The sequence below is a fragment of the Pomacea canaliculata genome, linkage group LG3 (genome assembly GCF_003073045.1).
Source record: "Pomacea canaliculata isolate SZHN2017 linkage group LG3, ASM307304v1, whole genome shotgun sequence".
Taxonomy (NCBI): Eukaryota; Metazoa; Mollusca; class Gastropoda; order Architaenioglossa; family Ampullariidae; genus Pomacea; species Pomacea canaliculata.
The window spans coordinates 20,360,512-20,373,425 of record NC_037592.1 but is presented as its reverse complement, the minus strand read 5'-3'; the positions used below and the strand labels follow the sequence as shown (position 1 = coordinate 20,373,425).

General features: G+C 40.0%; 1 protein-coding gene across 1 annotated transcript in view; it reads right to left on the bottom strand.

The window, feature by feature from the left end:
• The window catches only part of LOC112560602 (heart- and neural crest derivatives-expressed protein 2-like), a 29,548-nt gene extending 17,082 nt beyond the window's left edge, over positions 1-12,466 (bottom strand). Inside the window, exon 1 of the mRNA XM_025232533.1 lies at positions 10,422-12,466. Coding sequence (XP_025088318.1) covers positions 10,422-11,006 — 585 coding nt within the window. The 5' untranslated portion in view covers positions 11,007-12,466. The remainder of the gene's footprint in view (positions 1-10,421) is intronic.
• Between the last annotated feature and the right edge of the window lie 448 nt (positions 12,467-12,914).

The window sequence follows — 12,914 nt, the reverse complement described above, 5'->3', positions numbered from 1 at the left end:
CAGACTCCATGCTGACAGTGAACGACGTTCACATTCTTGTCTCCTCGTTATCTTTTTTTGAAGAGGTGGGCCTACCATCCTTGTTCCCCTGGTTCACACGCCACTGACGCTGGGGGATAGGGATGATGGAGCGGGAAGAAAACCGGAGTACCCGGAGTAATCCCCCGACGGTTAGTTCTGCAAACAGGTGTCACATACAGACAGCGTCCCGCGACGAGATAATGTTAGTCATTAATTGATATCAATTGTGATTTAATAAGTTGTTTTCCTCTCTCTGATTTTCTCACTCACCAGAAGCATTCTGAAATTTTAAGATTGTGCAATAGTTTACAAATTAGCTTAATTCATCGAAGAGGCCTTTGACATCAGTAGTTTTACACTAGTCTATCAAAAAAAAAAAAAAAAAACAAAAGAGTTGTAAATAGAAGTTTAGGCCTGCTTCCACAATCTCCACTGCCATATCAGTCAGGAAAATTGTTAATGAAACAAGAGAAAGTGTGTGTGTGTGTGGGAAAGATCTTAAATGTATTGACATTGTTATTGCTTCAAGTATAGAGGCTACAGAAAAATGTCTGATAGAATCTGCTCAGGGATGTTTTATATATATATATGATAAACTGTGGCTTGAAAAATTTACAAACCAATTCTGAAAAATAGATGGAACGTTTTGAAATGTTTATGTACATCAGATTGCAAAGATACTTCACAGTGTGAATATATACCCAAAACATGCTCAAATGCTCACACATAATATATTGCGTAACTACAAACATAAAAGTAATTAACTTCAGAAAGTTGCACACTCCCACCCTCACCCTTACTCGTGTGGAAGGAATGGGTGCGAGGCACCAGAATGGCCAGAGCGAGAATACTTAATTATTGTATGTTAACAACTTTTATTATTTTTCAGAGCCTCTTGTCCTGGAGCTAAAAGGGCTGAAGACAAGAACCTTCTGTCAGTGCCAAGACTCATACACACATAGTCGCACACACAAATGCGAACACACAGGTTCATCTGTCTATCATGAACACAGCAGGCGGCAGGAGAGATGCGAGTCTCGCTCCGACTCTACATCTTGTTCCCAGCACGACGCCTCTTACAGCCGCTTGGCGGAGCTTATCTCAGGAAAACTGATCTGAATATTATTTCAAAGACATAATTTTATATTACTGCTTCCTGGCATCTACCCCGGATGTTGGCGTTTCTGCTTTTCCTGAAAGACGTTTAATTTTCTCCGTTTACAGCACGACGGGTCGCTAACAAGACATGCGCATCACGCCGCCAAAGCTTTTCCACGCACTAAGGCCACCACACTACTCTCTCGCCAGATTCCCAAGCACTAACATTACTAACACTTCCAGAGATGTTCACGCAACTGGAGCATTCCTACGAGTCTTTTCTTCTGGAAAAAGGATGGTCAGCTCTTAGTTAATGGCGAGAGAGAAGAAAAGAGAAGTTTATTTTTAATGGCAATAGACAGGAAACGTGAGGTTTACTTTTAATGGCAAGAGACAAGAAAAGTGAGGTTTATTTTCAATGATAAGAGACAAGAAAAGTAAGGTTTACTTTGAATGGCAAGAGACAAGAAAAGTACGGTTTATTTTTAATGATAAGAGACAAGAAAAGGGAGGTTTACTTTTAATGACAAAAGACAAGAAAAGTAAAGTTTTTTTTAATGATAAGAGACAAGAAAAGGGAGGTTTACTGCGCTGCAATGTGTGCGCATGCTTGTGTACGTCTAGGGCTTCGTATGTTCTAGTAATTGGAGAATGTCCATTGGAAAGTGAATGCATATGCTCTTTACAAAAAAAAGTATTGCACAGTCTTTTAATCACAAAGGATGCAGCTGTTAAGCACAGAAACTCGTGACTATCATAAGCATCAGTACGCACCGACACAGCTTTGAAATGAAAATGCTGTAGGTGTCCGCTTAGCGTCAACAACTATTTACTAGTTCATTCATTTACTATTCTGTTCCAAAGTATAAAAAAAATTAAGATATGAATACTACATATTCAGGTTGATAAGTTTGTAAGTGCTACGTAAAAATGCTAGATGTGCAAAAGGTGCAAAAATTAGTGGATTGACATCAGTACGAGGAACTGTTTCCAGAAGCCTGGGTTTCATGAATTTCCCTAAGTTCTCGACATGAACGCCTACAAAGATCACCAACACACCAAGAAATCAAACTCGTGGCATCACGATTATCCACAAATAGTTAACTCTCGTTTTACTGAAGTCTTGACAATGTACAAACCTGATTTATGACCTGTTTCTGGGCACGGCAGTGTTGTGGCCTTATTCTCGAGAATGAATGGGTTGTATTCTTCTAGATTTGAAGAAATATTATCTTGTTCTGGGCTTTGTATAGTTTATAAAAGCAATTATTACACTGCGGTATACCTTTAAATTTTTCCTTTCAAAGTCATATATAGCTTATAAAAAGTGACAAACAAAGCAAAAGAAAAAAGAAAAAATAATTCCTTCATCGGAATTCTACTCCCACCCCAATTTCCCCTTCGCTTCTCACTCCCAGTTCTTCCACGGAATTCGTTTTTTTTTTCCTTGGTTACTTCTGTATCTTTTGCTTCTTTGTTCAGTTCTTTTCAAATCCATTACGAGTTCCAGGATGCAGTTATTTCTATCTGCATGCAAGGGAGAGCGTTTTGTAGAATATCTCCTACCTTCACCTCATTTACGACTGTAACTTTGGACAGGAGATACATGATATCTCTTGGGGTTGCATTACCTCAAAATACACCTCAAAGTAGCCCTGTCATTTCATTTCATTTGACATAAAATACTTCGATGTAAGCCGAGATTTACTCGGTAGCCAAGACATAAAAATCAACATAGAACAATTCAGGGTATTGCAGGAATAACAATACAGAAACATTGAACATTATTTTACATATGACCGTAAGAGCTAACGTATATACGTGGACTGGTCACAGAGTTAAGACCTAGTTGAAGTTTCAGGGTATGGAATATAAATCATAGCCTGTAATAAAGTAGAACAATGGAAGGAATTGGAAACTTTGAAGTGGGATGTGTCTCTCCAGTAAGGGTTTTTTTAAAGCGGGACTGAAGCTAATATGTCCTAAAGAAGCGTTTGACGCCAGTAGATGAGTAGATTATAGCCGAGGTCTGGATGGCACTAACGGCATACTCTGCAGAGGAGTGTCCCGAGAGCTGGAGATGAATCACTCTGTCGTTCACCAATTTTTGCAACAATTTCAGACGACGAGCAGAGCCTAAGAACGCTCGTGATTTGGAAAAGCCTGGATGTCGGAACACCACGACAACCAGTTCATAAGGTCGTCAGCTGTGCACAATAGAACCGTTACTGTAGAACGTCTGAGAGTCAACCTGAGAATGGAAGCACATGTCAGCCAGAAGACCGTCCACAAACGTTTGTGTCATTATAATCTGCGGTCTCTCCTCGTCCCATCGACATAGACATTCTGACAGACTCGTATGCAGTGTTGCAGGTGTTATCAGAGCCGGACCAGGCACCAGTGAAGTAAACTGTCTTTACTAACATGTCCAGGGTTCACTCTGGTCCGCAATGATGGCAGATAACGAGTGAGGTGGCGCTCAGAAGAACAATTCTCGATCTCTGCGTTAGGGAGCACGAGCGGCAGCAACTCTCGAAGGGTCTGAGGAGGGATTCATGGTCATGGCCGATCCCCTCTATCTTGTTCGAAGTATAGAAACAAGATTGTACAGCAATGTCATCTTAATAGGTCATGGGTCCAGGTTCCATCCTGCAAGATGACAACACTGCTTCTCGTCGTGATTGCATGATAACTGACTTCTTACATCAGCAAAGTCACCTGCTTGAATGGTCATCCCGTTTACCTGACTTGGCTCCCATCTAACATATCTGGGACATCTTGGGACGCTCTGTTCCTGCCACCCCCTCCTCTTCTTTCCCAGACAGCAAGCCCAGTCCAGCTGATCCACTTGTTACAACAGCAGTGACTAGCCTTCTCTCAACCTTCTCTCAACCAACTCTGGTGACACTTGCTCACTCCATGGGAGTGTATGCACTCTATAAGTGTACTCACAGTTACTAGGGTTTTTTATGCGGGGATTGAGTTGTTTGGCTGCCCAAATCTTATAAAAGAATTAGTTTAAAAATTGTTCTCCCATTATATTGCCACATGATGAAATTCAAGTATTTTACAGCATGAACAGTCACATTTGTTTCAGTTGTATTCTATCTGAAGATTAGCGTTTTGTGGTAGTCTATCAGTATAAATAATCCGCTCTACCTTACTTGTGGTAGCAGCAGAGATACGGTGGTATAATCGTGCTATTGTAAAAAAAGAAATAATAGAACGGATAAAGTTGCTTCGATATTTGCAATTAATCAGATGGTTAAGTTTAAGCGATTTCATAAAAGAGCCTTTTGGTTGAAAATTAAAACTGGGTGTAAACATTTGAAAACAAATATTCCCTAAAACGAACTATGAATATATTTTTTCTCTAAATATATCAAGGAATTTTAATTGTTGTACAGTTAATCTGTGAGAACCAAAATTTCAACATATTAGATGTTGACAATGGGAGATTTGTTTTAATCCCTAATTCTCTTTTAATATTCTATAATTGACTCATACATCTGTACACATCTCCTCATTTCAAACCTGAAATAGACTGATCTTTCACACACTTTGTTACAAAGATTTTAAGTAGTTAATGGAAGAACTACACGTAACTGAAGGGAAGACCAAGATTGAGATATAAAATTAAGCCACAGCTATCGGCCGGATACCAGTAGAGATACCTATAGGTTTTCTTCCATCCTCAGAAGTCTGGGCCAGTTGGACTTTGTTTCCAGTGGAAAGCTAACTGTCGGGTACTTTGCACTAAACGTGATTAAGACTGACATTAACTAAACCTTTAAATCTAGTCAAGCTGTTACGATGACTTCATTAATAATTCTTTACCTACCTTATTATTTAGTGTGGATTCGGCCTATTGAGGTACAAACAGAGTGCGTCTTTGTTGTTTGTTACCCTGGTATCAAGGCTAATTTCCTATATAGCTACACGAGAGCTACCCGCGTGCTGGTGTCAGCGGTTTCTCGGCGTCCCGACCAAAGCATGCTGGAATGTGAATGCGACATTTACGAGAAGGAACGTGAGTTTATCTAAAGCTCCACCGGTCTCTCCCTCTATTCACACCCCCACCACTTCCACTATCCCCCTCAGCCTGCGCTGATGTCGGACTCCTCGCCTGCCAAATGTGGTCCTTAAATCGCAATTCGGGCGAAAAGAAGCGGTGCGATTAGTTACATTTATTTTCTCTGATTGTTCTAAAATAACAAGAGTTCGGGCAAAAATCCACAGACCATGATATTATTTTATGTTCAGCTATAGTCTTTTTGTTTACGTCTACCCACGGTTTCCCACGCCGTGAGATTTGTTTGTTTGTTTTTGGGGGTGTTCCTAACATCAATACCAAACAGTTTCCACAGCAAACATGCTTTTTTCACGGAAAACAAGGACAAGTGAAAATGGGTGAAATACTGCATCAAGTATCATAGAAACCCATTCCATTGTTGATTTGCTACAAAAATTACCCCTGAAATTCTACAAAATTTGTTTCGAAACCGAACCTGGATTTTTTTGGAAACGTGGCCACTAGCAGAAATTTACAAAATGTTTATAAATGATGTCGCCTTCACATACAATAGAGCTCAAGTAGTCCTCACAGTCAGCATTAAAACTGACAAATTATTTAAGTAAACTTTTTAAAAATTCAATATAAGTGAATGACATGTGTAGTAGGGTTAGCCCTTTGGAAAATAACCCTAGCAACACAGGGGCCCATGATAAAATGCATGATTATCAATGCATGGGTATCTTAGCCTTTTCTCATATGTTTAAGGCATTCTGTGTTGCTAGGGAAACTGTGAGAACCGTTTGAACAAGTATATATACATACATTAGTTAAGCATCACAATTTTCCCATTTATGATTGCTTTTGTTCATTTTGGCCATGCTTGTTTTAAGCAATATGTGAACCTAAAGCTTACAGGAAGCAACTGTCTAGGTTCGTTCACTCTCCTTTGCATTAGCTGTACTGGATATAATGAATTTACATGTTACCACACATAACTGCCACACAAACAAGCTTTCATTAAAAGTTCAAAGTTGTATTCTAGTTGGCTTCATAGAGCTGAGTAAAAAGAAAGACTTATTTTAACACAAATGGCTTCAAAAACACAATCTGTAATTTATTTGCGAGCTTTACTATCATAGTAACAGGAATATTTGAAGACTACTACTTGCTTGTAAACATAATTATGAAATTAGTCTATCAGTGTCCATATGTTTATTTTAGGATACTTTTCTATTTTTTACATACCTAAAACTAATGAACATATCATAAGTTGAAATATATTAGTATTGCCTAAGTTTTACTTCTTGAATATTTGTGTATTTCTCAATTCTGCCTGGTGACTCTTGAATTGAATTTTTTTTTTAAATTGAGTTCTATTGTGCTAACAAAATTACTAAATTCAGTAATTATTTTTGTCACTGTCAAATAGTTTACGATTCAGAATCGAGGTAGGGAAGAACAGAAGAATGAAAAACTTTACAAGAAATATTTTAAAAAAAAAACAAATATGAAAGGTTCTCTCTCTCTCTCACACACACACACACATATTTTATTGCTTTTATAGCAAGACAGAAATTGTCACCGTTCCACGCTTTTTCCTCTCTCTCTCTTACAAACAGTAAACCTCAAAGTATTAGGCGAAGCCTCTGCAGAGGTTTGTCAGGCCGGTAAAAGATTTGCTGTCTGAATCCAGAACGTCCGCGGTGAAAAAAATAAAAAAAAGAAGAAATGTGCAGACAGAAAAAAGTGACACGTTAATACCCTGCAAGATCACCGCTACGTGTCGGAAAACTGCACTTGAACATCCCACAAGTGGTTATCAACAGTTAAGTAACGAGATCTCCAAGTTTTAATTTAAACATTCATGGTTAGCAAGCACTCAGACTCCTTTCTCTCTCTCTCTCAATGACACGGATCTTTAGCGAGAAGGAAATGCAGTTCACATTCTTACACAAGACATGGCAGGCATTGAGTGCTCGAGTGAAGTCAGGATTGCTGAAGTATGATGGGTTAAGTTCAATTTGAAGAGAGTACTTTTTTTTTCTCGTTGATTTCTACAGTGTTCATGCTTGTGAAATGTTAACTTTCTTATTGTTTAATTCTTTTTATTGACACATATTTAATAATTGTATTGTAGTTATTGGACAATGCTATGGTAACATAGTTTTGTTTATTTTCACACATCCGTTAGTCATTCGTGGCTTGAACTTAAGCTTTATGTCTGAAAAGTCTCAAGTCTCACTATTTTTTCTGTCTTAAAAACACATGCATGCACATATTGACATATAGATGTATATATGTACCACATAATATATACTTTTATCAAACATTGGAGAGAACTTACAAATGCCGATGGATTCATAGGCTACAGAATCATTATTTACCCAAGTCATGCGATAGCAGTTTTCACATCCTGTCCCAAAATAAATTTGTCAAAGAAGTCATCGCAGCTCAGCAGTCGGTATGGGTGACAGTCGTCATGCACAGCTGGAGAATAAATAATCTGGATCATCAAGACTATAAATCATTTCCCTAAATCTTTCATTCCTAATCGAGTAAAAAGCTTCAGTTTTGCCACCTACAGGGAACAATCTTAGTGGAAAGACGCAGAGGTTGACCGTTTATCGCCGTTATCGCTCATGACACACACTTTATCAGACGACCGTCTCAGGCCCTTGCTGAGGCAGCGGTTCGAGTTTCAGCGTAGACTTAAAGAAACTGCACAGCCCAATAGTCGCATTACAGCTCTACGAGCGGAGGGCTCCTGGGGGTTTGGTTGTAGGTTCTCATTCTGTGAAAAAGACACACCTCAAGCCACTGAGCTTTATTTCGGATGGACGAACTGCTATGAGCCTTCTCGACTTTTCTGCCTCCTTGTTTTACCCACATATAGCCACATGGCAGCTGGTAGTGATCACAGCGATTTCTTGCTCTCTGTTCCAGGTATCTCTGTACTTTGAACATATTGTTTCTCATGTTCTTCTTAAGATTGCACTATATCAAAAGATAACAAAGGTACTGCTTTGAAATAAATAATCTTGCCTGCGTCAGTCAAAAATTTTTTCCCAAAATCTCTCTCTGACCAACGTCCACTTTAAGCTAAAAAAGGAAAGCACAGACAAAGGTAGTAAGATTGCTAAAAAAATGAAATGACAAAGATAAGTAGAGCTAATGAGGGGCAGAGATACACGTTTTAAAATTTAAATTAAATCAGAAACTGTCAGATGTGCTGATTCTTTTGATATAGGGAAAGTTTTGCTTTGATATATAGTAATTATAGTTCAAGAGAACCACAAACTTTCACATAAAAACATGAATGATACAGGTTTGCAACCTACAGCAGTTTACTCTCGCTTCAAACTTATCGAAACAATAAACCTTGGCGAGGGAGACCATGGAGACACTATGAAAATGCTCACACCAGGGAAGCAAGAAGGGGAAAGAATACCAAAAGGAGAACAGTCAACGTTTGATGGACGAGCGTACGTGTGCATCAATTTCGTTCCAGCTTTCTTATCGAGAAAAATCTTTACAACCTCCAGAAAGTCAATAATAGATACGTAAAATCAGATTCTACTTCCACAAGCTTATAATTGGTTTAAAAAAAAAAACCACATGCGAGCACAAATGTGGATCCAGATATGTAGGTGCTCTCTTTCCTTCAAGCCTCCCGAGGGTCAAAAATAAACCGCTTTGACAAAGCTTGCGAAATGCTAATAGGTCAAAATAGGTCTGATGGAGTCAGGTTTGTGAGGAGGAACTTGCTGACTTGACCGGGGTGAGGACGAACACTAAGTTTGATGTGGGACCATTAAAACTGGTTTCATGTCAGTTCCACGAGCTGCTTCTCACTTCTTGAAGCCAGTGTTGTTGTAGCATCTCTCGGCCAGACATGTACCCAGTTACAGAAGCCAGGTGTGCAGGAGAGTCGTCAATGTAGACTACAAAGTCAAACAACTCTTCCTTTCCCACACACAAAAAACTTTCTTCTACCGGCATGCTTCTTAGGCACATGTTCGTGTCTGGGAACATTTTCTTTTCCATTCTTCAATGATCGTGTATGTGTGTGCGCGCGTGTAGGAGTGTGTGTGTGTGTGTGCACATGTTGTAAGTGTACGAGAACGAGTGTCCTTTGTGAGAGTGCGTTGAACGGTTTTTTTAAAATGTTGAGCTTGTTTGTATGTAATGCTAGACATAACTAGAATTGACTGAAACGATGGCTACAAAACTGCTACGGTTCCATCTTTCTGTGCGACTATTATATGTTACAGTACTTTGTTACTACGCTGGCCTACCAGCCCTCTACACTATAAATTTCAAAGCTTTATAATTTACAGTATCTTTGAATTCTATATACATTCTAGTATACTTTTTACGGCAACTAAATCGTTGAGAATTCAAGAATCACCTCGTAGTCAGTGTATAAAATTCGCGGTTACCCAAACCACAGCTAGCCGTTTACAAATATCCTTAAATTTAGCATTTCGCCTACCTGTCTTCCCAGCTATGTGAATATTCAAATAATTTTCACATTACTGAAATTAAAAATAGTTCAATTTATGTATTTATTTAGTGCACTAAAACAAGTACGCGTGAAGGAAGTAAAGCGAGGAATTTTTGACATTGCATGATTGTCACATATGTTCGCAATCATGCAGACAAAGATTGACATACAGGTACTGGAAGCTGCATGTTCACGTGTGACTGCTTCCTCGTGTGAACTGAAATTAATCAACTTAGTAACTAAGGGTGTTGCTATTTCCCTGAAATCTTCGGCAGAGCATTACTCTACAAAAGCTTTAAGAACACTTCTATAAACCATTTTGACTGCCCCACAGGATTTTTTCCATACAACCCATTGGCACAGGATTAAATGTATGCATCTGTACCAGAAAATTGAATTTTGCAGGCCTTTACAAATAAATAAAAAACTATACACCTGAAAGACAGGTGTTGCAAAGCATTTTAAATATGTAAGATTAGATTTTATAGTTAATAATATTGCTGAGGTTGAAACAATGGCGTGTTACTGAACTACAGTCGCCACGACTGAGTCATTATGATAAGACTTTAACAGCTGCGATTGATACAAACAAATGAACGCGTAAGTACTTTGAACGAATGAAACCCTTTGTTTTGTTTACTTCTATGAAGGGGGCCTTCAAAAAGGTACTAGGAGTAAGGAGCCAGCAATAAAATCGAGATGATTTGTAATTAGAATGCAACACAACTGAGCATCAATAATCTGATTAATAATAACATTCATTTCCGTTCATGAAGGACTTACCGAGTCTGTTCTACGTTTATCACTCTTGTCTCTCTCCTTGTCGTGTGATGGTTTTTTGCTGAGTTCTGCCTTAAAGCCTTCTGCTAGCTCTGGGTCGTCCTTTGCCAGAACGTCCATGAGATATGCGATGTAGGATGTGGCCAGTCTGAGAGTCTTGATCTTGGACAGTTTAGTGTCCGACGGGACGTTGGGGATACAGCCCCGCAGCTGGGCGAAGGCGTTGTTGATGCTAAGAGTCCTGCGGCGCTCCTTCTTGTTAGCAGTCACTCGCCGCTTGATGCACCGCACGGGAATTCCGTTCTCGTACTGGATGAAAGATGTGTACTCCGCCGGTGAGCCCAGCGGGTACCCGCCATCCATGGTGACGGGAAGAGGTTCTTGTCCCGGTCCCAGCATCCAGTTCGGAAAGTACCCAGCTGCTGCTGCGGCGGCTGCATGATCCGGATGATCGCTGTAACGCATCTGATGTGGGTACTGGGAATAGAAGTCTGCCGGGTGGGGGTGGGGTGGATGATGATGAGGATGGTGGGTCATAGGTCCTGGGTGAGGATAACCCTGTGAGTATCCTCCCACACTTAGACTCATTTTTGAAGTCGACACTGTTTACCGAATATGTTTGATTGTAAATTATACTCGCTGTTTGTTTCTTCTTTCTCTCACAGCATACATATGTCCAGCCACTCATAAATCTTTTTTCTGAACTCCAGCCTCTACTTTGTAAAGGCGTATGAAAGGCGATGTGACCTATAAATACTTTGTAACACCACTAGTATCACTCTTCACGATGCCAGCACTTCTCCTAGAAATGGCCTAGTTCGAGCACAGCTGAAAATATTTACAACCTGCAATGAGCTGAAGATTGTAAAAGGAAGAGTGAAATATCAGAGTGACGCACAAACTGCTCAGCTAATATGTGTCACAGCAGCGGGTCCGTCTGTCGAGACTTGTTCGCGGATCCCTAAAACGATGGCGATGAAGAGGGAAGACTTGTGACCTATTACGGTGACACCACTTTGGTCTGCTTTTCCTCTCGCCAAACCTACGTTAAGCAGCATGCCACAGTTTGGTGCCAGGCCAGTTCCTCGATGAATGAACTTCCTGGCGTTGCAGGCGACACACCTCCACGTGCCAACTGTCCCGCTAGGCGCCGGCTGGGGGGATAAGCGCCATTCTCACAGACAAAATTCTCACTAAAAGAACAACACCGATCTCTGACGTCAGGCTCGCGATGCCACGATAATTAACCAATAGGAAAATGGCATCGGAGGAAGCGCAATTTGGATAATGGTTCTGGCCACGCCTCCTGTTGCATGCAGCCGCGCCCCCCACGCTGTCGATCTGTCAATCACGCATGCTAACCGTTCTTTTTTCCAGCCCGCGCATGGTTTGGAGCGCACGCGCTTCTCGAGCGCCGCACGCGGGAATTTCTCGCGAGATTTGTTCTGGTCGCGTGAATTGTATGGCATTAATGCCTCTCTAGCCTGATAACGGCTGCAGGACCGCGGCCAGTTCCAGAAAATTGGTGAGAGCAGAAGGGGAGGCACACGGCCCTACAACTGCCCAGCAATTTTGGTCTTCGGTGTTTCTGCGAAGCATGCAACAGCCGATCTGTTCCTCGTTTCCAGCAGACGCTGGCACCCGGCGACATAACAATTCAACAACTTTTTCTGGCCTGTAATAAAAAACAAAAAACAAACAAACAAACAAAAAACAAAAACAAAAAAACGAAACAAAACAAAAAAGGTTTTTGCTGCTAACGATTGTCATTTTACAAAACCTTTCGCATAGAGACATCTAGCGGAGTGGGTAGGAAGGGCGAGTTGGTGTCATGCGACCACGACGGGAGGAGAAGACAACAGGACGGGAAGTTTAATGCAAGCGAGATCAGAACGACAGGCAACAAAGATATACCCTGGAGGGAAATTCTGAAACCCAAACTAGCCACACCATCTAAATGGTTGTGATGATGTTGATAAAAATGGGTATGTTGACAGTAATCTTGTACATATTATGTGCGGTAGTCGTGTAACCACGGCTTTGATGTTTGCAATAAAAAATGTTTACTTACTGTGGCTGAGAAATCCTAGTGTAATTAACATTGCAAAACAACAAAATAAAAAACAAAAACAAACATCTAAAGTTATAAATAAATTTATAATGGAACACCACACGAGTGGGAGGAAGAAGAATAGAAGCTTTTATCAACATTTATACATTCTCTCGCATAAAGGGTTAGGGTTAATTTTCGTAACTAATTTAAAGTCCAGAGAATTCATGAAAATCATTATTTGCTTTCTTATTAACCTACACCAAAAACATATTTCTTATTCTGTATAATTTAATAATTTCCTTGTTACAAGATATTATAAGTCCTTCAGAAATAATACAGTTTGGTAAATAGTATATGAAAGCAGCTTCGAAAAAGAGAGTAAATAGGTGTTGACTACACATTTAGTAGTATAATAAAATAATCGATTAGTATTCTAAACTGTT